Source organism: Manihot esculenta, chromosome 4 (assembly GCF_001659605.2).
Source record: "Manihot esculenta cultivar AM560-2 chromosome 4, M.esculenta_v8, whole genome shotgun sequence".
Taxonomy (NCBI): Eukaryota; Viridiplantae; Streptophyta; class Magnoliopsida; order Malpighiales; family Euphorbiaceae; genus Manihot; species Manihot esculenta.
This window is the reverse complement of record NC_035164.2, coordinates 25456172-25480605: the sequence shown is the minus strand read 5'-3', so window position 1 is coordinate 25480605 and position 24434 is coordinate 25456172. Positions and strand designations below refer to the sequence as shown.

Here is a 24434-nt window from a genome sequence, read left to right as displayed (position 1 = left end):
CCTAACGTGCCTCCAAAACGCATGCATGTTCGGCGGCCGAACTTGACTTTCGGCGGCCGAACCTGGGTTTTCCTCCAAAGACTTTTCATGTAAAAACTCATTTAATTTCATACTTAAAATCATAAAACACCTTAAAACATTTTTATAAAACATGATTCTACCCTTCTAGAGGTCTCCGACATCCGAGGTTCCACCGGACGTTAGGAATTCCGATACCGGAGCCTAGCCGGGTATTACACCTAAACTCATGCATGTTCGGCGGCCGAACTTGAGGTTCGGCGACCGAACCTTGGTTCATTCAAACAAAGCTTTCGAAGGCCAAAAGCGCTCCCAAAACCTTCCCATGTTCGGCGGCTGAACTTCACTTTCGGCGGCCGAACCTGGCAAATGCCTCCTTGGCCTAATCTTTTAAAAACTCATTTCTTTTCCATTAAAAATCATAAAATCGTGTGAAAACATTTTAGAAACACATTTTACCCCTCTAGAAGACTCTGGCATCGACAGAATTCCAGATTCCAATGGAGATTCCGCCGGAAGGTAGGGATTCCGATGCCGGAATCTAGCCGGGTATTACAAATATTGTCATTTTCATGAAAACCACAGACTTACAATGGAGGAGTGCCGGCAATTAAAGGATGAGATTGAGAGGCTGATAAGGGAGGGCACTCTTGGAAAGTTTACCAAGAAGGCAGAGAAGAAAGGAGACTTGAACCCGAGGCAACAACTTATGAAACTACTCTTGACAGGGAACCTGTGGGGATTATTCATGTAATCACAAAAGGACCTAGTGATTATCAAGAAAAATAAACGAATCATCGGAGATGTAGCAGGTGGTCTGATAAGCTGGGAGAAAACTGGAAGGGACTATTTCAGGTCCCGAAGGTTATTTGTCATGGGGTCTGATAAGCTGGCCAAGTTAGATGGCCGAGTCATGGAATATTTGTAATGTGAAGAAATTTTATCAGTAACAGTTAACGAAATATTTTTTTTGTGTATTGTGCTCTTCAGTGACAAGGAACATTAAGATTGCCTTCTTCAAAAAAGATTAAGGAGCATTCATTAAAGGCCACAAGGTGGGCTCCACCAGGCTACAATCCGGGCATCGGTCCCACTAATCAAGGCATCTTATGTCCGGCCACAAGGCGAGTTCCGCCATGCTGTAATTCAGATGTCGGTCCCACTAATCAAGGTATCTTATGCCAAGCTACAAGGCGGGTTCTGCCAGGGCCATAATTTGAGTGCCAATCCCACTAATCAAGGCATCTTATGCAAGGCCACAAGACGGGCCACAATTCGAGTGTCAGTCCCACTAATCAAGGCATCTTATGCCAGGCCACAAGGCAGATTTTGCCAGCCTACAATTTGAGCAACGGTCCCACTAATGAAGACATTTGATGCCCAAGCCACAAGGTGGGTATCCGCTAGTCTCAACGACTAGGTGTTAGTCTCAAATAAAAGTTTCTAAGACATTTAATGCCCAAGCCACAATGCGGGTATCCGTCAGGCTCAACGACCGAATAGCTGAAAATAGAACTGTGCTGTAATTGGTTAAACCTGCAAAAGGTGGTTGGCACTTACAGCAGCCACTCCGACATTCAAGTCAGTAAACTGGAGAATAGGACGAGTATAAAGAATTATTTAAAACTCAAGAGTAGTTGTGTAAGAATTACATGCTTTTGTCTATGTGATCGTTAGCTTTTATATCGTAAGACGACAACGTTAAATATAATATTTTCTGATAATCTGGCAATGATATAGCGTTATTTGATAAGAAATTTTGTTAGTTAATCGCGCGATTATAGGCGTAATGGGAATATGTTGGCTTGTGCCTATTAGTGATAAATTTATGCCAAGACTCGACCGCTTCAAGGGAGGGCGAGTCTTGGTGAAGAATCGAGTGTAATAGTGTCCGGGTCTTCATTTTCTCAGGTGGAATTAAGTATCAGCTTATCATATCCTTATTATAAAACTCTGTTTTATGGTGACAGCTCATGCCTCACTTTGGGTGATCATTGTGTAACATTAATTCTCATCTTTTTGATGCAAGGAACCATAGTATGACTTCTTTCTATTTTTTAATTCTCATTCTCTTAATTCTTTTGGGTCTTAATCATGTTTACTTTTAATGCAATGTCTATGTTTGTGCCTTCAAGCGCTAACTTATAATATTGAGCAGTATCAAAAAATTAATAGTATAACTAAAGATAGGTAAAATTATAATTTTTATTTTTTATTATATTGAAATAATTTTTTATAACGAATATAATGAAATTTATTACGATGAACATTTGACAAGGTATTTAGAAAGTATAAAATCAATAAATATGAGATTTATTATAATTTCTATTAGAATTAATGAAAAATAAAAAAAATTTAAAATTGTGATTTTTTTGCATGAAGCCAGATAGAACGAAGAAAAATAAATTTAAAAATTTTTAATTGAATTACATTAATTTTTAAACATTTTATAATTTAATTAAATTACAAAATAATAAAAAATTTTAAATTTTTGTATATGAAGAGCCATTATCTAAATATCATATTAATATAAAAAAATAATAAATATGACATTCTCACCTCAACAAAACAAGCTCTCTCCAAATCAAGTTTTAAATTTGGATATAATTATAATAAAATCTATATTTTTAGATAATTTTATTAATTTTTAAAATTTTAAATTAAATTATAAAATAAAAAAATAGATTTTCAGAGGAATTAAATTTATGATAGATTTTTTTTTCTAAAGTTAAATTCTATATAAAATTATAGTATATTTATTTTTTTCAGAATTACTATTAGCGCTATAAAATTTTAAAAATTCACCAATTACTTAATTAAAATATATTTATATTTTATAAATCAAACCGCCGGTCATTCCATAAAAAACTTTACTAATAACTTGTTTTAGTCTTTTCCGGAGTGATGAAATTGTATTTCTTTTATTTTATAATTTTTGTTTACATTACTTTTTCTTATGTATTAAAAAATATAATTTTTATTAATTTTTTAATCATATTCATCTTAAATTTATTTATTAAATATTAAGAGATTTTTAAAAATAAAATAAAATATATTATAATAATTAAATTATATATTATTATAATTTAAAAAAATAAATAATAATTTTGAGAAAAAAAAGAAAAATAGAGTATAAATATTTAAAATTATAAGAACTAAATAATATATATAATTAAAATTATAAAAATTAAATAGTATGAATAATTTAACATAATTAACAAATTTCTTTTTAATAAAAAGATTAAATAATTAAATTCTATAAAATATAATAATATTTTAATATAGATTTTAAAGTAGAGAAGAACTTATTTTATGAAAATTCTAGAACTTGATTGCAATTTACCTTATTTTTTCTATTAACAAGGAGAACAAGTTTTTTTTTTTTTAAAAGAAAAAAAAAAAGAAAAGAAGAAATAATAGAGAGCATAAAGCCATAAATCAAGTTATACACACGTAAGAATTTTCCAACATGACGTTGTCTCGCTACGTTCTAGCTTTTCTTTTTTTTTTTTTTTTCCTTTTATATAGAATCCATTATAGAAGAGGTGTCCATTCCTGGTTCTTTTTATGAGCTCCTCCTGTTTTGGATTGGCTTTATAAGATTGCTCAACTGCTTAAGCCCCTTTACGACACTGAACTTGGTAGTGAGAAATGGAGCATCAGAAGGTGATGGAGAGAGAAAACAACAAAGGGGGTGTTTCTAGTTCATCCTACGATGGAGATGACGTCAATGATATGGTAAGGGATATGATGGAGATCATTGAGACCGTTGGATCCTATTCTGGGTATAGGAGAACACAGAGAAAAGAATGCTTAAACTTAGTGAGGAGATTGAAGCTGTTGGCACCCCTTTGGGAGGAGATAAAGGAGAATGTGAAGTTGGTTTCAAGTGAGAATTTGAATTGCTTGGTTAATTTGAAGAAGGCACTTCTTAGTGCCAAGAAGTTGCTCAAGAAATGCAGCTGTGGAAGCAAGATTTATCTAGTAAGTGTCTACTTTTCATTTGTTGTACTTATGTTTTGTGGGTTCTTTCTGAAATCTGTTTAAGCTCTTGAGATTTGTGTTTAAATAAATCAGGCTTTAGAGATTGATGCAGTAATGGCTAGATTTCATGCTGTATATGACAAATTAAATCGGGCTATGGATGCTATGCCTTATGATGAGTTTGGGATCTCAGTTGAAGTGAAAGAACAAGTAAGTCTCTCTTGTTAATTTTTAATTTGTTCTTTTGCTTTAAAGTTGCATGATGATCTGTCATTGAGAATCTGTAAGTTCCCATTTGGTTAGATCTATTGCTTAAAGAGAGATATGCAAAATGAGGCGACCTTTCATTTCATTTTCTAATACTAAACCTTGCTATATGCCTTGAATTTCAGTAAGTAAAATCTGAGGTTTGGAGTTGAAGTGCTCAAATTTTGTCCCTCTTAATGTCTTGAATTTCACTTTTGATATCATCACAAAAACAAGCTACAAAGTGTTCCACCATTATTTTCTAGCGTATTGGTCTCTTTTGATGGATAATGAGATAGTTTTAACTGCAAAATGTGTTTGTCAGATTGTCTAGCCGAAGCATATGTTGATAAAGATGATATGGTAGTTATGATTTTTGTTGTTTATTTTCTTATTTAATACAAATTAAGGATGTAATTAGGGAATTGGGATTGTATTTTAACTATGGGTTGCCTTGAGAATGAATTGCCATAAGCACGATTGCTTTGAACATTTAATAAATGCACTGTAGTTCAATGTTCAAGTCTCCAGTGTGAAAGTGTATTTATGTATATACATATTTTACAGATTTCTGGGATCACTTAATTTTGTAATTTTTTGTTGATTCATTTCAGGTTGAGCTAATGCATATGCAACTCAAAAGAGCCAAAAGGCGAACCGACACGCAGGATATAGAACTCGCAATGGACATAATGGTTGTATTCTCTGAAAAGGATGACAGAAATGTAGATATTGCAATACTAGAAAGACTGGCCAACAAGCTAGAACTACGTAATATTCCAGACTTGAAAGCAGAAACGGTAGCTGTTAGAAAACTAATCACTGGGAAGGATGTTCGGAATGCTGAAAGTATCTGTCAAATAACAAATCTGCTTGGAAAACTCAAACGGATTGCTGGGGTTGATGAAACCATTGAGCTTGATGGCCCTATCTCTTCGAAAATTCTTCAGAGGAACCAATCGTTGCTGATTCCTCATGAATTCCTTTGTCCAATTACTCTGGAGATCATGGTGGATCCTGTTATTGTGGCAACAGGACAGGTATAATCACATTGAATTGCTATAATCCTTTCAGTACAAGGCATAACAATTGGTTCATATAATTTTTTGATATAGCTACTTGATTTAGCTTGAAAATCATCTACCATTGATTTGAGAACATTTGTTGAACCAAACTACACATAACAGTTAATTTTTCGACTTGCTTTTGCTCATACAACATTTTAAAGTCATACTTAAAATGGGTGACAAGTGAAATCAGCTGATTAAATTTGATTTTTTTACACTTAGGCTCTCTTGTAGGACTTTTTAGTACTCTGTTAAAGATGCTTTGGAAACTGAAACAATTTTTACATGTCTTTTAGACTTATGAAAGAGAAAGCATACAGAAGTGGCTAAACTCTAATCATCGGACTTGTCCGAAGACTGGACAAACTTTGGATCACTTGTCTTTAGCACCCAATTTTGCACTCAGGAACCTTATTTTACAATGGTGTGGAAAAAATAATTTTGAACTGCCTAGAAGGGACGCTTGTGTGGGATGTGATGGATCAAATGCTGAACTTGTAGAGCAAATCTCTTGTTTGGTTCAAAATCTGTCCTGCACTGAGCTTGATGTACAGAGAGAGGCTATTGCGAAGATCCGAATGCTCTCTAAAGAGAATCCAGAGAATAGAATTTTGATTGGCAACATTGGAGCAATCCCACCATTAGTTCATCTCTTGTCCCATCAGGATTCTGTTGTTCAAGAACAAACTGTGACTGCACTTTTGAATCTGTCAATTGATGAAGCAAACAAAAGAATCATAGCAAGAGAAGGAGCCATTCCTGCTATAATAGAAATCTTGCAAAGTGGAACAGAAGAGGCCAAAGAGAACTCTGCTGCAGCTTTGTTTAGCTTGTCGATGCTTGATGAGAACAAAGTACTGGTGGGGACTTTGAATGGAATCCCTCCTTTGATAAATCTTTTGCAAAATGGGACAATCAGAGGTAAAAAGGATGCTGCAACTGCACTCTTCAACTTATCTTTGAACCAAACCAACAAGTTCAGGGCAATTAAGGCTGGTGTAATACCACCATTGCTTCATTTGCTGGACGATAAAAATATAGGCATGATCGATGAAGCCCTTTCGATCTTGTTGCTCCTTTCATCACATCCTGAAGGAAGGAATGAAATTGGGAAGCTTTCTTTCATAAGAACACTTGTTGAAATCATCAGAAGCGGAACTCCTAAGAACAAGGAGTGCGCCACATCTGTTCTTCTCGAGTTGGGGCTAAATAATTCGTCTTTTATTTTGGCTGCACTACAATATGGTGTTTATGAAGATCTGGTAGAAATTGCAAGATGTGGAACTAACAGAGCTCAAAGAAAAGCAAATTCTCTTTTGCAGCACATGAGTAAGTGTGAACATATTCCTTAGAACTTCTACAAACTGTTGATAATATTCTACACATGATGATGGCTTTAGATCATGGATCCATTTAAAAAACAGTAAATATGTATATATTTTTTTTATTATATTCCTTATTGGATTTTCACGATCTTTTATCATGTCAATGGATTTCAAAGTAATTAAATAATAATTTAATAATTTAATTAATGAAAGTAATTATATTAGTTAAATAAATTCTTAAGTTAAATTTAATATTTAGACTCATTTAGTGAACGAGTTGAACTTGAACTCTATAATTTTTCGCTTTTTAAGCTTATGAGATCAGCTCATTTCAAAATTTATGAATAGACTCGCCAACTGACTCGTTGAAAAATATTGTGAACTAACGATGAGAATTGAATTCAAATTCGAGCATGCATAAACTTTTATGAACATGAAACGTTCAAAGTTTAGATTTGCTCAATTATTTATATTCCTAAAATTTGTATAAATTCATCTCATTAAAATTTAAAAATTTATTTTTTAAATACGTTTACGAACTTAACTTGTGTATATATTTATTTAACTAAAATTATTTAGTTTTAAACTTATTAATATTAACTGAATTTTATTATAGTTATAAATAAATTGAATAAATTATTTAATTAAAATTAATTAATTTTAAACTTATTAATATTAACTGAAATTTATTATAATTGTAAATAAATCTATTAAAAATTCCAACATATAAAAAGCAAACATTCTTCTCTGCAAAGAAAAAATTGAGAAAGTTATTTTTTTAAAAAAAATATTTTGAAATCTTTAAAAAAATTAATATAATTATATATTCTTTATTTATTTTTTTAAACAATTTTAATTAGGGATACATTGCATTACCTTATAAATATTAATTATAAGTGTATTAGGTTATATGGTTACCTTCCTTATTGTTAAAACTTTACATTTAAAAGAAATAGCTAAAAAATAGTAACAATATCTCTAGAGTTATAAATAATAACTTAAATTTTATTTTTATAATTGGTTAAAATTTAAAAATTTATAGTTTAATTAATAAAATTTTAAAATTTATAATGTAATTTTAAATAATTTTAAAAATTAAGATTTTTTATCATTTCTTAAAATTTATAATATTATAAAATAATTTATATTATTATTATTATAAATTTTTAATTTTATCGATAATTTAATATATCATTATTTTAATTTAATCTCAAATTAACTTATCTTATAAATTATTTTTTTAAATCCATACTGATTATTATTCTAGTTTTAAAAAAGTGCATAACTAATAATATAGTTAAAAATTTTTAAAAAAATGCTATTTAAAAAACATATTAAAAAATAGTTATAATTATTTTATCCTTTTATATTTTCAAAAATAAAATATGTAAAATATAATTTTAAATCAATTTTATATTTCAAATTATAAAATATAATTCATATATATATATATGATCTATCATACACTTTTAAAATTATAATGATAATTATTATGAATTTAAAAAAAATTAGGAGATGGATTAATTTAAAATTAAATTAAATTAAATTGATATATTAAATTATTGACAAAATTAAAAAATATATAATAATTATTATTATTATTATTTTCTAATTTTATAAATTCTAATTTTAAAAAAATGACAAAAAAATTTTAATATTTTTTAAAAAAATTGTAATTACGCTTTTAACTTTAAAATTTTATTAATTAAATTAAATTTTATTGCTTGAAGGATTTTTTGTCATTTAACTTTAAAAAAAAATAAAGAAAAACTATATACCTAACAAACTTAGTTGTGCTATCAATGTGTTTGGTTGCCCTTTTTTTTTGTTAAAATTTTTCATATTTATTTAAATATATTTATTATTAAATTAAATTTAAAAATACTGTTTGCCTGATTTTATTTATTTATTTTTTCAGAAATAGCCAAAATAAATGAAATTCTAAAGTTTAAACAGACCTAATTTCATCATTTAAATTAAATAAACCTTCAATTTTTTTAATTAAGTTTAAAGGCCAAGTAAAATATTATTTTTTATTATTAAAATATTAATTTTTTTTATATTTTTTAATATTTAATCAAAATAAAATTGATAAAAATGTAAATATTTAACAAATTTAATCCAATCTAGAATCCCCTATATATAATCTTAAAAATTTATTCTTCCCTCGTCCCATTATCATCTTTTTTCTCAATTCTTCTGCTCCTTTTTATCCTCTATCATCTTTTTCTCAAATTTTCTTCTTCTCCGGGCGGGGCAACGATGCAAACACAGGGGATCGGACACCTCACTTTTCTTAACGTGCACCATCCCAGTTCAAAGCAATATCACCATCACCTCAATTAAGCTTAATTAACATTAGCTCCAATTAAGCCAAATTTCCTTTCAAAACTGGGCAAACCTTTCCAATATTATATAAGCTGGTAATAAAAATTTCCCAAAATTAAGCATATTAATCAACTTAAATAAATCATATAATTGAACAATTATATCATTCGTTATTTAAAAAAAATATCAAATATAAAATTATAATAATTGTTATTGCAAATTTATATTAGCTACTAATAAAAATTATACTAAATATAAACTATATCGTTTGCAAATTACATAAAGTTATATATTCTGCTATAAAAATCATAATATAACACATTAACTTAAAAAATTGCAGCCGCTGCTATTAGAAAATTATTTGTTGACACTTAGACTAAAGAAAAAATTAAAAAAATAATTTATGATTTTATTAATTTTTTATTTTTATAATATATAATTTAATTGAAAATATTTAATTTAATTTTATATTTAAATAGTATTTTATAATATTGTATCACTTAAATAACGACAATTTTAAAATTTCAATTTTCATATAAAGCTTATATTAGGCGTATTGTTTTAATGTAAAATTAAATATTTTAAATAAATTATATATTTAAAATGAAAAATTAATTAAAGTGCACAATATTTTTTATAATTTTTTTAAATTAAATTATTCAATGTAGATTACATGTTTTAATATTCATTATAATACTACGAATTATATATATATACATAATTATAGTTATCTAATAATTTTATAGTCATTTTTATTTTTTAATATTATTTAATATTTAAATTTATTATTTTAATAATTTTATGCAATAAATTTAACTTTTTATTATTTATGTATAATTCAATATTTGAATTTTTGTTAATGATAAATTAACTGTTTTAAAAGTTAATTTTAATTATAAAATTATCATCCACTGATAAATTTAAATATGTATAAATTTTAAATTTGATTAACTTTTAATTAATTTAAATGGCAAAATTATTATTTATTTAAATTTAAATTATATATTTATAACTAATTAAATAAACATAGATTATATAATATATAAAATTTTTAAATGTTAACATTTATTATATTAATAAATTATTTTTAATTTATTGATAAAAAATATTTTTAATCGATATAATATAAAAAAATTTTAAATAAAAATTAAAAATATTATTTCTTTTGATTCAACCATATCATATTATTACTTTTCAGATAAAAAATTTCTTTTAATACTAAAAAAATTGAATTTTCATGTAAATTTCAATAAAATTATAAAATAAAGGAAAACCATTTATCATAAATAAAAATATTATATTTATATACATACACTTAATAATATAATTTTTTTAATAATAAAAAAATAAAATAAGTGTACAGATAAAAATAGAGAATCAATTTATCCTGTTTAATGCTTACAAACAATACTCTAAACTTACAACCTTAAAAGTTTTTAAAGAATTTATTTTAAAATTTTCATTATAACACATTGCTTTTTATAAAAATAAAAAATAATTCAATACACTTAAACTACAATTAAATTATCACTAATTACTCATTATCATAATAAATCTAAATATTTTTAAATTTAAACTATCAAAGTCCAGAATCAAAAGTCAAAGGAGAAAATAATGACGGAAGAGCTGAATAGAGAACCAGTGATTGATCGAGATGAGTTGAAAGAGCTGGATCTGGATGTCCAAAAGCTGGAAGGAGAGTCTGGAATCATTACTCGAAAATCAAAGGTGCATATTGGAGGACTAGAGGAGAGAATGGAGGAGGAAACACGGGCAGAAGGGAAAGAGGATTAGGCGGGATTATTCAAAGGAAATCGATCCTGTAACTCGAAATGCGAACTTTCCTTCATTCTGTCAACGTTGTCAGATGGGAAATGAATTGTAAAATTTAGAGTTGTAGATTTGGAACCAGAGGCTGTAAAGTGGAAGAATGCATTGATTAGTAGTGTCTACGGGTTGAGTCCCAAATTTAGAGGAATGAAGAGTTAGGCGATAAGTAAATGGAAAAGGTATGGATTGATTTATGTTCATTTTATTAAGGAGAATATATTCCTATTCAATTTTAATTTTGATGAAAGGCAAATTGAGAGTATTAGAGGAAAGGCCTTGTACTTTTAATAAAAGGTCATTAATCCCAGTTCAATGGAAGCCTAAGATGAGATTGGATTTGGATGCTATCCAAAGGTTGCTAGTTCGGATACAATTGCTAGGATTACCATAAGAGTTCTGGACTATAGAAATTTTGAGCAAAATAGGAAGTGTACTAGGGAGGCCTTTATTTTGTGATCAGTGTAATAGCAACAAAACCAAATTGGGATATGCTAGGACTTGTAGAAATGAAATTAAATGGAGAGTTTGTGGAATCTGTAACTTTGGAGGATGATGATGGATAAAAATTTAGGCAGCAGCTTATATATGAATGGCGACCTATAAAGTGCAAGCTTTGTAGTAAATATGGTCATGAAAAGAAAGCATGCTAAGGGAAGAAGATTGATTGGCGACATAAACAGAATGGAGAAGGGGAGGTTGTACATGAGATTGGAAAGGAAGAAAGTAAAGGAGAAGGGAGGGATTGATATGTAGGAGATGGTGATAGGAACTTAATTAAGAAGCTAAAGGTGAGGGGAATTAAGGAAAGTAATAATATTGATAGTCCTTGGGAGGCTATAAGCAGGGTAAAAGGGAAGGGAAAAGAGAACTTAAAGGGATAGACTAGCAGGGGAGATATAGGGAGTAAGGGGGAAATAGAAGTACCTTGATCCTCAAATAAGAAAATAGCGGTGATAGGTGATGGAAAGAGGCCAAAGAGAGTAATTAAGCCTCTTGATAGGGGCAAATAATTTGCACTTGAAATGTAAGGGGTCTTAATGACCCCAAGAAGCAATCAGATTTATCTTTGCTGATTGCCAAACAAAGAATAATGACTATGAGTATCATTGAAACTAGAGTTAGACAGGAAAGGAGTAAAAAGATGCAAGAGATACTTGAATGGTTGGCAGTTTTGCGATAATTATCAGTATGCAAGATTAGAGAGGATTTGGGTTGTGTTTGATCCATAAGTTATGTTAGCTCAAATAGAAGTATACAATGATCAATTTATCCATTATAGAGTACAGTACAGTACAGCAGGAGGAGAGGAGTTTCTTATAGGCAATAGTCTATGGTAGTAATTCCTGAATTAATAGGAGAAGTTTATGAGAATCAATAAAGGTGTTAACTAGTAATAATAATTGCCATAGATAATTCAGGGAGATTTTAATGCTATCCTTAATGTGCAGGAAGGGGTTAGAGGGATTCACGATGAGGGGTGTGTCTCAGGATTTCATGGAGTGTGTGGTGGATTGTAGCTTGGTAGAATTGAGATCTACAGAGTGCTATTTCACATGGACCAATAATCAAAGCAGTGATAGTAGAGTAGAATTTGGAGGAAGTTGGATAGGTGCTTGGTTAATATGGAATGGCTGGTAAAATTTGATTTGACCGAATATAAAGCTCTGTCTGCGGTTATTTCTGATTATTCACCGCTAATTGTATCTATTGGGAGGGATAAGGGAGAAAGAAGAGTGTCTTTCAGATTTTATAATATGTTGGGAACTCACTCGAGCTTTGAGAAAATAGTAGAGAAAGGTTGACGGAAAAACTGGGAAAGAACAAAATGTTTAAGCTTTGGCTTAAGCTACTAGGCACTAGCAGCGTGAAGTGAGTTGAAGAAGCTGAATGTTCAAAAGCATCTACAAAATGATCCTCTAAACCAATATCTATAGATGAAGAAAAAAAATAATGTAGAATTATAGAAGATTATTAGGGCAAGAAGAGGATTTCTATAGGTAAAAGTCCAGAATAAGCTGGATTAAACTAGGGGATGCTAACACTAAATACTTCCACAACTTAATGAAGGTCCAAAATTCCAGGAACAAGATCACTAGCTTATGCCTACTGGATGGAGAAACTAGTGATCAAGAGGAAATTAAAGCGGCAACAGTGGACTTCTACAAAAACTTAATTGGTTCTAATGATCAGGATAGGCACATGGCTATAACGGAGGTTATTCAAATTGGCCTTGTTATTACTAAGGAAGAAGCAGAAGAGTTATGACCTGATATTACAGATGATGTGGTTAAGGAAGCTATTTAGTATGTTAGAGTAGATAAAGCCCCGGGGGTGGATGGTTTCAACAGTTATTTTCTCAAAAGAGCTTGGAATATTATTGGAAAAGATCTGATTGATGCAGTGAAAGAATTTTTGAGACAGGAAGAATTCTAAAACAATTTAACTCTACCACTCTTACTGTGGTTCCAAAAGTACAACAGCCTACTGAATTCTCATATTTTAGAGCTATGCCTATTACACTGTTGTGTATAAGGTAATCACTAAGATTGTAGCAGCTAGATTGGGAAGAGTGCTAAGGAGAATTGTAAATAAAGCTCAATCAGCTTCATACCAGGCAAGAAAAATTGTAGATAATGTACTTATTGCACATGAACTTGTGAGGAATTATTGTAAAAGAATAGGTCTTGCTTATTGTGCTATGAAGGTGGATCTCAAGAAAGCTTATGACTCAGTGCAGTGGGATCTATTGAGGAGACGATGTTGGGTTTGGAGTTCCTTAATAGATTTGTAGGATGGGTTATGAAGTGTATTAGAACTACATGTTTTTCAATAATGGTTAATGGAAGTTTAGAGGGCTATTTTCCAAGGAAAAGAGATTTAAGGTAAGGAGACTGTGCCCCCTCCCCTGTTTGTAATTGCAATGGAGTACTTATTACCTGGAGGTGAGATTGTCAACAGGCTTTAAGTATCATAAAGGATGCAGAGGAATCAAATTAAATCATTTGTATTTTGCAGATTTTTTTTTTCTCTAATGGTGACATGAGGTCTATCTGTGTTTTAGTAGATGCAATTAGGCATTTTGAGCAAGTCTCCATGATGCAGGTAAATGAATCAAAGAGCTTAGTGTGTATTACAAGAGTCCCAACTCAGAATAAAGAACAGATACTAAGGATGCTTAATTTTAGAAAGGGCTCATTGCCTGTAACATACTTAAGTATGCTCCTGGTGTCTTCAGTTATAAATATATTTCATTACAATTACTTGATGGAGAGAATTACAGCAAGGCCTAATGGATGAGTCTCTAAGTCACTTTCATATTCTAGGAGCGTTCAATTAATCAATTCTATTCTCAAGAGTATACATGTTTATTGATGTTGTATCTTTATTCTCCCTAAGATAATAATGAATGAAATTGATCGGAAATGCAGGAACTTCCTATGGAGAGGAACTGGAGATAATAGTAAGAAGGGTCCTGTGGCTTAGGAAAAGATTTGTAGAGCAAAAAAAGAGGAAGGATAGGGATGAAAGAGATAATGCCATGGAATGCTGCTACTATTGGAAAGCAGATTGAGAATTGTTAACTGATAAAACATCCTTCTGGGCATTTGGGTAAATCAAAATAAATTAAAGTGCATGAGCTTCTAGGGGATCACCAAGTCGCTTGATGCAAGTTGAGCATGGGGCATGTTATTGGCTTGAGAGATCTATTTAAGAGGCACTATGTCTATACTGTGAGTAGGGGGAGACTTTTCATTTTAGATTGATCCTTGGATGGAAGGATTTAGTTTAGTGGAGAAGTACCTAGGTATAAGAATTAAAGACTCTGATGTATCAAAGAAAGCAAAAATTAAATACTTGTGGAAATAGGCAATGGAGTCTACCATGTCCAATAAATGCCCAAATTGAGATTGCTTGGGCAGAAGTAAGGAATTATACAGTTAGAAAGGGACATGAAGATGTAATAAAGTGGAATAATTCTGGGGTCTATACTAATAAAAGTGCCTAGGAGGCAATAATAGGGGCTATTGGCAAAGTAAGTTGATGAAACTGGTCTGGAGATGAAGCTGTGTCTCTAGATACAGCTTCATAGTTCGGATGGCAATCCATAACAAGTTAGCAGTAAAAACAAGGTTGAATAAGTGGAGTATGGTGGGGGATGCATGTATTGTTTATGTGGAAATCATGAAGAGAATGTGAAATATTTATTCTTTGATTGTATTGTATCTAGTAGGGTTTAGAGGGAGGTTTTAATCAAATCCATAATCAGAAGGCATTTCTCACTTGGAGGAGGTAAGCTAGTTCTCCAGAAAACAGGTGGAAAAACTTTGCTTGCTGCAGTAAGGAAAGTTGTATTTGCAGGAAAGGAATCAGGTTGCTTTTCACTAGATTACTGCTTGTGCTGATAGAGTTTTGAAAAAAGTAGAGACGGTTGTTAAGCTGAAATTTATGACTGAAAGGGTAATGAATGGTCCAGGAATTGATTGGAGTGTATGGAATTAAGTTGGCTTGGGTAGTGGATACCTACAGTTCTAGTTATCTGATGCAATGTTATATTTTGTTGCAGATTGTGGTATCTGCAGATATGTTCTTGGCTTTGTGATTAGGTGGGAAGGAGTGAAATGAATTTAGACTTGAGGTTGTTGGGATTTGAGTCCAAACCGTGGGTCATGCAAGTGTTTTGGTTGAGGCTAGAATGGAGGAGATGGTTGAAAGACTTTGTTTTTTAGCTATTGGGATGACCTGTATAGTTTTCTTTGTTTTACTGTTTTCTTGAGTTGTATAATGGCTCTACTTTTTGGCAATAAAAAATAATTTTTTGTTGACAAAAAAAACTATTCCTTTAAAATATTTTTAACACAATTAATTATAATTAACTAAATTTTATAATATATTTTAAAAATATTAAATATTAAAATAAATATTATATTATATAAGTAAAAATAAAATAATAAAAATATAACTCGCGCAATATATAGATAAAATAGCTAGTCTGTTCTTTAATTACCGGATTTGTAGTAGTGTTCTTGTAATGGTAGAATCTTATATTCTTGTTGATTGCTACATATATAATAGTGTTTATTGCTTTGAGATTTGAGTTATCAAATTTGGTTGAATTGTTTTTGTTGAATTTTTAGTTGTTTAATTTAATTAAAAATATTAACTTTATAAATTACAAATTAGAAAAAATAATATTTTATTATTAATAGTATATTATTTTATTAGCATCAAATTAATCTAAACTTAATTGAAAAGATTGTAGGTTTATTTGACTTAAAAATAAAATTATACTTTGAACTTTGATAAAATATTGAGGGATATATTTGAGCTTTTTTTTTTTTTTTTTTTTTTACTTTTTACTTTTGGACATATTGCTTTCCGCTGACTTTAACATAAATTTGCTTAGCCACAAGTTGTACTCTATTAACTCTTCTTCTCGTGATTTTTAGAGAAAAATTTATATACACCATATCTATATAAATGTTTAGTGTAAAAACATGAAATTTTATATAAATTTTATCCTCATTTTACACGAGTAAATATATATTCAATATAAGCAAAATTTTTTCCTAATTTCTATAGTTCAAGGGAGACCAGTCTTCCACCTCTTCTCTTGTGCCCACATCCACTCCCCACTTAGTTTAGGCTCATCTCCCTCCGCTAGTAACAACATGATGGACGTAAACCTCAAATTTTATTATGAATGGTTTTTCCTTGGTTTAGCTCCTCGGCTTTTTTCTTTGGTATGAATGAAAGGGCAACGGAATAAGGGAGGCATCGGTTATCGTGGTAAGAGATCATCGAGAGTCTATTAACTGATGATAGACCCTCACCTTTAGAAGCACTGCATGTCCCAAAGTTCTTGCCACATACAAGAGTCTCTCTAAGATTATTATGAAGGTTGATTCTTCCACAATCATTCTTTCGCGTCAAGGTCATTTTGCTTCTCTTCAGATTCAAGACATTACTTATGAATTATGATTGTATTCAGCTGATATTTTTTCTCAAAGGTCAGTTTGCAACTTCTTTACCTCGTTGAAGTTTCCCTGTTTCATTTACGAATATATATATATTCTCACTAGGCTCAACCTCTCAATTGTCGCATTTTCCTATCACAATTTTCAGTTTTTGCAATTTCTTCTACTGCCTAGTTGTATCAATCCCTTGAAATAGCATCGACTCTCAACATATTACAATGCTAAAAATTACTACGAAATTACAGATTGAACCTGCTTGAAACCCAATTAAGAAGAAAGAAAAGAAAACAACTATTCATAGAACTTCATAATAACACATCGGAGCACATAATCTGAAGCAAATACTCAAGTGGCTGTAGCAGTAGCTATAGTTACATTTCCCTCATCAGCTAAAGGACTATACAACAGTAACTTGATATTCAATCCTATCATTTCTATGGTTGGCCTTGACAAGTTGCAGATGCTTTAATGTTCTTCATGGACTTTCCCAGTACATTCAGAACCCCAACCCTTTGCATCTCTTTTGCTGCAACAATGGATAAATATCTATTAGCTTCAGGCTATCTCAAATATCGAAGTTGAGAGTTTTCAAGCAAACACAAACACCATCACAGCCAGCAATATGTACAAACTACAGGTTATCTAATTATTATTATTGTTGTCGTAGTTGTTATTTTCTAAAGAAAACCAAAGTTTCATTATTTAAATTAAGATATGATTGCAGTCTAAACAAGATTTCAATGACTCAATCAAAGAGTGGGTAGCATTCGGTTCAAACCAAAAAAACCGACCAAACCGAATTAAGTCAAAAATTCGATTTGATTTTTTATTCATTTCGGTTCAGTTTGATTCGATTTTTAATTTCAAAATTTTTGATTATTTCAGTTCGATTTTAATAAAAAAAAAATCAAATCGAACTGATTAGTGATAATAGTATATTATTTTTAATAATATAGAGAGATTAAATCATAATCAAGGTTAAAATATTTCAATTAAATTTTAAAATACTAAAAATAAAGTGTAAAAAAATAAAAAGTTTATTAAAAATCCAAACCAAATCGAATCAGACCAGTTCAATTCGATTCAGTCTAATCAAAATCAATTCGGTTCGGTCTAACCAAAATCAGTTCGATTTAATTTTCATAAATACTAAAATTTCAATTTTCAGTTTATTCGGTTCAGTTCGATTTTGAACCGAACAGACCGAATGCTCACTCCTTCTCTATATAGGTCTCTATGGCCAAACTAAAAACACCTGATGGTTGTACAACAATAATCCAATGGTTTCTCATCCAACCATACTGAACTCCCATGAAAAAGAAAGCAGAGATGATACAATCACGATGGTGTTATTGTAACTTCTTTAGCAACTGTTAAAAGATACGACTGCCAAATATGAAACATGGATGCCCCAGATTATTGTGCTCAAGTCATGCTAAACTAAAAGAAAGGCCTTATACCAGCTCAGCGAAAATCTAATCTAAAATGTGCAAAAAGGCTCCAAAGTCTGCTCAGCGTTAAACAAGAATAGAAGTTTTTTAAGTTCACAAATGCTTTGAAGCAACATATAAATCTAGGAGTACATATCAAGGACAATTAGGAGATATCATTACTTGAAGATTCTCTATCTCTCTCTCTCTCTCTCTCCTCACACACACACATTTCCAGAAAAGCACACAAACACCTGCATATGCAGAGGCAACAGCTATGCACACATCACACTGTCTACAAAGGCCAATATTGAGTACGTATAAAAAGCATTTGAAACCAACAGTGAGAAAGAAAAAGGTGAAAGGTAATATCCCATAGTTTTAAACATTCTATTTCCAGTGAGTCCTCCATCATATGGCAATGTGCATAAGCAGATACCTATATTCAAGTATATTGTCTGCTCAAAATGTTGCAGTACTGCAGCACAGAGTAGGCAAATTTTGATGTGTACCCATAATGGTTTTAAATCGCAATCGTGGCCACGTTTGTGGTCGCGGGTAATAGAAACAAGCCTGTAACGTAACGGTAATAGCCTGATGCTACGCAAATTTTTCAAAAAAATTTGTAAATTTCATAAATGAAATGATATTGATTAGATTTAATTCAGATCAATGTATACAAATGCATAATAAACATAAATATATAAAATATAGATTATTTAACTTAAGTTAAATATCATATAGTTTAAAATATAAAAAAAATCAACATAAACTATATAGATCGAGTAAACTAATAGCTCAAAGTACAATTTTAACTCAAAACTAACACTTTAATTCACAAAAACTTTAAAAAAAAAAGTGGGGGAAAATAACAATTAAAAATTAAAATAGATAAAATTTAACTAACTTTTTAGAAGAAATAAGCTTGAAAATAGAGTAGTTTATGATGGATCTAAACTTATATGAGAAATATGCAAGGAAGATTGAAATTTGAAAGAGAAAGGAAAGAGAAAGAAAAGAGAAAACTTAAAAAATATAGCCTTTGAAACTGCTGAAAGGTGTAGAAACTAATGAAAATGAGAATAGGGAGCAAAAGAGGAAGGATATAAAAGAATTTTAATTATTGGTAATGGCCGTTATGCCTGCAAATCAAAGAGGCCATTGTATAACGGGGCAACATGTAATGGCCTTACATAAGGGCCGTTATTTAAAACCATGGTACCCATTTACCCACTATAAAGAGAATGAATCATAAAAGGGCACTTAGATTTTAAATGGGTGTAATCGATCAAAATAATCCTATTATACAACGATTAGATTTGTATACTCATTCCAATTCATTAATTAAAGTTCATAAGGTATGGCCAACTCCCTACCATATGGGCTTTAGCCACCATCAATAACCACCACTATCCATCAGAACATAGACACTCCGTTGACTCCACCATCCTAACACTGAGATGAGACACAACCACTGAGCTTGCTAATTCTTAAAAAACAATAATAAACTCCCTTCTCCCTCTTATTTCCTCCATTTTTTCTTGAAAAGGGCTTTCATCAAATAACATCAATGCTCGAAATGATATATTAATTGAATTTTACAATGATCCTTAATCTCACCACCAATAAATGTTTGAATAAAAATTCTTCACGACATCATCCTATTTCGAGGACTCATAGAGATCCCCCAGGCAAGGCTTTTTTCGAATAAGCCAATTCATATGGGATCCTTCAGATCCACTCTTTTTCATATTTAAAGATCAACCCTTTGTCTCTGCGAAACAACTATTGGATAATAAATCATGTAATTTCACCATTTTTAATCTCACCCTGTACATTAGGCCAATTGGTAAGATGATTTGGAATGGTGTACTATAATAACTTCTTGCACTTGTTAATTGTTTTCCATATCAAACTATATTACAAATTGCATAGCAGGACTTAAATCTTTCCCTCTTTATTGAAGGCGTACTACACACAAAGGCCTCCTACAACCAAGTTCACCAATCTTCAGAAATTAAAATACTAACCTCTCAATTTTTTATGACAAAATAATGGATAAAAGTAACTTCTTATTACAAAAAAAAAATATATTAGCTACTTAGAGAGGGTATTTTGACCGTTAAAAACATATAACCTCTAGTTAATAGTCAACTCATGGCAACATGTACCTTTTATTCACGGGAGGACCATTTTGTTAGACAGAAATTAAACTTAGAAACTAATTTGTTACCGAAAAATTTAATGACTACCATGTGGGTTTTGTCAAATCTCAAGGACGTTCTGTAAATTAATAAATAGATAGACCAACATATAAAAATGCAAATATAAAGATAAGCATTTGAATAGACATTACATAATTATATTTGTTATTTGTAAGTAGTTATAGTTCTTACATAATTATTAGTTATCCTATCATATCCATTTTTTTAATGCATTTAACTTAATAATAGGATTAATAACTATTGAAGAGACTATTATCAAATTACATAATTGCCAAAGTTGAAATTAATATCTAAGTTTGAGGATCAAATTAAGAGCTCTGCCTAAAATTGAGAATATATGTAAAGTTTTGGATTTTTATCATATGGCCTTACATTGACAATGATAATATAGTATACATTGCGCTCAAAAAAAAAAAGTTCTCAGATATACTTGTTAGATGTATAACTATTGTAAGGAAAAAAAAATATTTGATAGGAAGAAAAATAAAGTAAAAAAAAAAAGGTAGAAATTAAAGTTGCCTTAGTCCTTAACGAGAAAAAACCTAGAACTAGAAAGAGAAGAATAATGAAGATAAGAAAAGGCATTCTAAATAAAAATAAGGAGGAATGTATGTAAAAAAGAAAAAAGTCGCACACACAAGATGCATGTGAATGCACATTCTTCAAAAACTAGTTGGTTAAAAGATAACAGTGTTAAAATTTCTGCCATGGCTTAGGTTGCATTTGATAATCTCTTCATACCTATAGCATCTTATAAGGAGGGACAAAAGAAGAGGATTCAAAGCAGAGATTTCAGGTTACCTTCTTCTAGAGACAGTTGAATGGACCTCTTCTCCAATTCAACGGCATGCCTGCTAAGCTCAACTGAGGAAAGTGAACGCAGCACTAATAGAAACAAAAATGATATGTGAATGAGTGCAATAGAAGAAAAAAATCCCAAAGTGATAAATTAGATTACTCATGGTTGCATATTTGTAACACAAGCACATACTCTGAACATAATCCTCTTGATCTGATTCATCTAATTTCTTTAGTAAAACTTGCAACTGATGATACCGCTCTTCCCATTGCAGGTTTCTCATTCCCTTCAAATTATTTGACAAAGGGACAGCAGAAGCAACATGATTATAGTTGGACTCTGTTGGTGTGAACCTCATATTAGAGCTGCCAACAGGATGAGGAACTGAAGGTTTTCCAGATGAACTTGTCAAGGAAGCCACAGGCAAAGGTGCAAATGCTGGAAAACAAGAAACCTTTGACTCCTTAATATGTGGTTTTGGTTGCATGTTCTCCTCTGCAAGGTCAAGTTGCCTTGAATTGGTGCAATCAGCATTAATACTTCTGCCATCACAAATACTACTCTTGCCTGTTTCTGCTTCAGATTTTCTACGAACATAGACAAGTTGAGCATTTGCAGCATTACTACTAGCAGATTGGTGATGTGGTGAGCTCACTGGGCTTTTAGGAGAGGGTCTCTTGATGCCAGAAACCTTAACTGCATCCATAGCTTGTCCACTATCCATGGGTAATGGAGAAGTCCCAATAGGATTGGGAATTCTATTATCATTCTGCACATCTCGCAATGCTGTTTTCTTTACTGCAACAGGAAATTGCTTATCACAACTGGATGAGTTGCTTTCAGTGTCACCACGCCTATACTCATTGAAATTTGAGTCTGCTGTTTGCTGAACCATCTGAACTATATTAAACAAAGGAGAAATACAGAAGACCTTAGCTTACACATTTTAAGTCAAAAGAACAAGTTATACTATCATAAAACAAATAGACTATAGCTTCAATGAAAGCTATTTCATATATGTTAAAGCACTGCCTTTATTTGTGCTGCTTGAAAATGCAGCAAGCTTTATACCCAAGAGGTGCAGAGGTCAAAGGAATGAAAAGCAGGTAGGTTACCTCCAAAATTTCTATATGCACCCAAGCCATTAACATCCACGCAAACTGTACCCATTACCAATAATCAGTTATTCACACCTTGCTACCCATGTCCACACCAAATCTGAATCCTTGTTACCTGCATACTACCTTAAATCTACACAAATCTCTTTATCAAATCCATTTGTTTTCTCCTTTTTTTGATGGAAATTCTAATAAAGGGGAAAGAGTTGGGTACTTGATCAGAAGAACTAGTGTGTATGCGTGTGTATCCAAGTCTAGGAAATCAAATAAATCATGAATAAATTCGAACTAACATACATAGCGTTTCTAAATTATACTTGCACTATAACTCCAAGTTCATTAAATAAATCATGTATTTTACAGAAATAAATAATACAAATAGATACCAGAGGCAAATCTCTCCTACATACAGGTATAAAACAAACCAAAACGTCTGACATGATAATATGATGGTGATTTTGGTACTAGATAGGAACTAGGTAAAAGTAGATCCATCAAACTGAAGCAGACAACAACGACTATGAACAAGTAACAGCATTATTAACTTATTGGCCTAGGACGACGCAGCGCCAATCAACAAAACGCTAGTCAGAAAATCCATTAAGGAAAGCATAATTCTAGCAGATATTCAAGCAACAGAGAAAGAATCACAATCAAAGGTTTCAATCATCTTCGCAGCATTCTACGAAATTAAAAGTATAGTCGACGAATAAATTTCAAGTTTTAATTAGAAAGCTCACCTCACTTCACTCCTCACTGAAAAGTACTGACGACGAGGGCAAGGGCCCTTACCTCCTGTGCAATTACAGCAGCCACAGTGAGGACCTGGAAGAGGTGAACGACGGAGAAGACGCCAATCAGGAAGACGACAATGCCAAGCGAAAAAGACAGATAGATTCAAAGGGAGCAAAAAACGACGCCCATTGGACGAACGGAAATGGCTATGGCGGTTTCAACGGGGTGTTGCAGCCATTGAAGGGTTAGGGTTCGCAAGAGCAATTGAGAAACAGATTTTAGGATGCTTTCTGAGAACGTTCAATTTCACCGTCTAATTAAGATAGGAAAATTACAAAAGATACACTGTTTCCCTAATTTTCAGTCGAGCACTTACCTCTATTTCTTCAAAATTTTAAATTTTGTAAGAATTAGTTTAATTAAACTTTTACTTCACAAAATTTTTATTTAAAATGAAAGGATTTAAAATTTTTTAATTTAAATTTTTTTTATTATGTATAAAGAACAAATCATGATTAAAAGTAATTTATAATAAATATCATCCCTTATATTTGATAATAAAAATATAAACGACTCACTTTTTTTAATATAAAGACCCATAAATGAATATTGGATCTAAGCCGATTATAATAAATATTGGATCTAAGCCCATTATAATAATTATATAAAATAAATAAATTATAAGTTTTAAACTCAATATATAACAAACTCTATAATCTAGAATCATTATTCACTTGAAAATTTTTGCTGCACTCCTCTTTAGAACTAACAAATACTATTATTGCTAAAATCAAAATGACAAAAAACTCTATATACAGCATTCCAAGACTTAGCCTGGTGGAAAGTGCATCATGTAGCCTTGAAAGATCTAAGGTTCGACTCCCCCAACCCCTATTTCAAAAAAAAAAAAAAAAAAACTCTATATACAAATATTGAGCATACTATGAAAGTAAAAATTGAAGCATATGGAAGATATAACTAATCTAAGCAGTCCCGATGACCTAAATTTAAGAGAGATAAAGTTAAAAAAACGCCTTAAAAAATACATGCAATCTTAAATTAGAACAAATATAGTGAAAGACCATCAAAAGCCAAAACTAAATATATACATCTCCACTATCAATCACCGGAAAGAGAGATTTTCTCTTCATTTAAAGAGATAGAGAAAAGCTTCCAAATCGAGACATAGAAAATCGGCTACTCTAAAAAAGAAAAGAGGCAAACTCTCTAGAGAAAAACTCTCTTTGAAAAAAGAGAGTAAGAGAAAGTTACTTAAGTTGTGCATTGTAAAAATATTTTTTATATATATAATTTATAAATATAAGAATGTACAAGAATGATATTATAAGTATAT

At 30.9% G+C, this 24434-nt stretch overlaps 2 protein-coding genes and 1 long non-coding RNA gene across 4 annotated transcripts; 2 read left to right on the top strand and 1 right to left on the bottom strand.

The window, feature by feature from the left end:
- The first annotated feature begins 3545 nt into the window (after nucleotides 1-3545).
- LOC110612847 (U-box domain-containing protein 15) lies at nucleotides 3546-6798 on the top strand. Its single transcript, XM_021753668.2, has 4 exons — nucleotides 3546-4002; nucleotides 4096-4212; nucleotides 4863-5288; nucleotides 5612-6798. The coding sequence occupies exons 1-4, from the start codon at nucleotides 3670-3672 to the stop codon at nucleotides 6665-6667; spliced, it is 1932 nt and encodes a 643-aa protein (XP_021609360.1). The 5' UTR covers nucleotides 3546-3669; the 3' UTR covers nucleotides 6668-6798.
- A 3761-nt stretch (nucleotides 6799-10559) lies between these two features.
- On the top strand, nucleotides 10560-15630 carry LOC110613499. Its single transcript, XR_002487625.2, has 2 exons — nucleotides 10560-10977; nucleotides 14227-15630. It is a non-coding gene; the product is annotated as an uncharacterized LOC110613499 (long non-coding RNA).
- A 1410-nt stretch (nucleotides 15631-17040) lies between these two features.
- On the bottom strand, nucleotides 17041-23407 carry LOC110613881. Of its 2 annotated transcripts, none has more exons than XM_021755259.2 (4): nucleotides 23086-23407; nucleotides 21420-22122; nucleotides 21230-21313; nucleotides 17041-17299 (listed from the first exon to the last, which is right to left on the bottom strand). In XM_021755259.2, the coding sequence occupies exons 2-4, from the start codon at nucleotides 22120-22122 to the stop codon at nucleotides 17208-17210; spliced, it is 879 nt and encodes a 292-aa protein (XP_021610951.1). In that variant the 5' UTR covers nucleotides 23086-23407; the 3' UTR covers nucleotides 17041-17207. The 2 variants fall into 2 exon arrangements, with proteins under 2 accessions (XP_021610951.1, XP_021610950.1); XM_021755258.2 differs by having other exon boundaries at nucleotides 21420-22127; nucleotides 23086-23404.
- Nucleotides 23408-24434: the final 1027 nt, after the last annotated feature.

What these genes read in the sequence shown, in the direction of transcription:
- LOC110612847 (XM_021753668.2), top strand. Translation starts at nt 3,670, where the DNA reads ATGGAGCATCAGAAGGTGATGGAGAGAGAAAACAACAAAGGGGGTGTT. An exon ending in GTGGAAGCAAGATTTATCTA is followed by an intron (nt 4,003 to 4,095) that starts GTAAGTGTCTAC and finishes TAAATAAATCAG; the next exon opens with GCTTTAGAGATTGATGCAGT. An exon ending in TTATTGTGGCAACAGGACAG is followed by an intron (nt 5,289 to 5,611) that starts GTATAATCACAT and finishes CATGTCTTTTAG; the next exon opens with ACTTATGAAAGAGAAAGCAT.
- LOC110613881 (XM_021755259.2), bottom strand. Translation starts at nt 22,122, where the DNA reads ATGGTTCAGCAAACAGCAGACTCAAATTTCAATGAGTATAGGCGTGGT. An exon ending in TCAAGAGGATTATGTTCAGA is followed by an intron (nt 21,314 to 21,419) that starts GTATGTGCTTGT and finishes TGTTTCTATTAG; the next exon opens with TGCTGCGTTCACTTTCCTCA. An exon ending in TCAACTGTCTCTAGAAGAAG is followed by an intron (nt 17,300 to 21,229) that starts GTAACCTGAAAT and finishes CCATTGTTGCAG; the next exon opens with CAAAAGAGATGCAAAGGGTT.